General features: G+C 50.0%; 1 protein-coding gene across 1 annotated transcript in view; it reads left to right on the top strand.

Annotated features, from left to right (window-relative positions):
* LOC104524107 (zinc finger CCHC domain-containing protein 14) overlaps positions 1 to 376 on the top strand; it is a gene marked incomplete at its 5' end in the record, with an annotated part of 12,819 nt that overhangs the window by 8,206 nt on the left and 4,237 nt on the right. Inside the window, 1 exon segment of the mRNA XM_029084718.1 lies at positions 354 to 375. Coding sequence (XP_028940551.1) covers positions 354 to 375 — 22 coding nt within the window.

The following is a 376-nucleotide window of genomic DNA, read 5'->3' as shown; positions in this document are numbered from 1 at the left end:
CCTGGTTTCGGGAACCTGCTTTGGCAGGGGGGTTGGACTGGATGATCTCCTGAGGTCCCTTCCAACCCCCCCACCATGCTGTGATTCTTTGATCTTCCAAAATGCCATTAATAGGGAGCAATCAAATAGTCCAATTCCTGTGTATATGGAGTGCAATAAACAGTAGTTGCCTCTTCACGGCTTCCATCACAGCGGCCGTCACGTCTCCAGCCTCCTGCTTCTTAGCTGATGTGTATCTGTACATCTTGAGCATCACTCTGTTAGATGGTGTCGTGGACCAGTTGTAACAAGGTCCTGGCAGGTAGGTGTTAGAGGTTACCTGACAGGTTACCTCACGTGCTCTTTATCCACAGAGCTGCGAGTGGATGTGGATCAA

The sequence above is a fragment of the Antrostomus carolinensis genome, unplaced genomic scaffold, assembly GCF_000700745.2.
Source record: "Antrostomus carolinensis isolate BGI_N321 unplaced genomic scaffold, ASM70074v2 scaffold24104, whole genome shotgun sequence".
Classification (NCBI taxonomy): Eukaryota; Metazoa; Chordata; class Aves; order Caprimulgiformes; family Caprimulgidae; genus Antrostomus; species Antrostomus carolinensis.
Note: the sequence above shows the minus strand (reverse complement) of the source record. Positions and strands in the feature narration are given on the sequence as shown.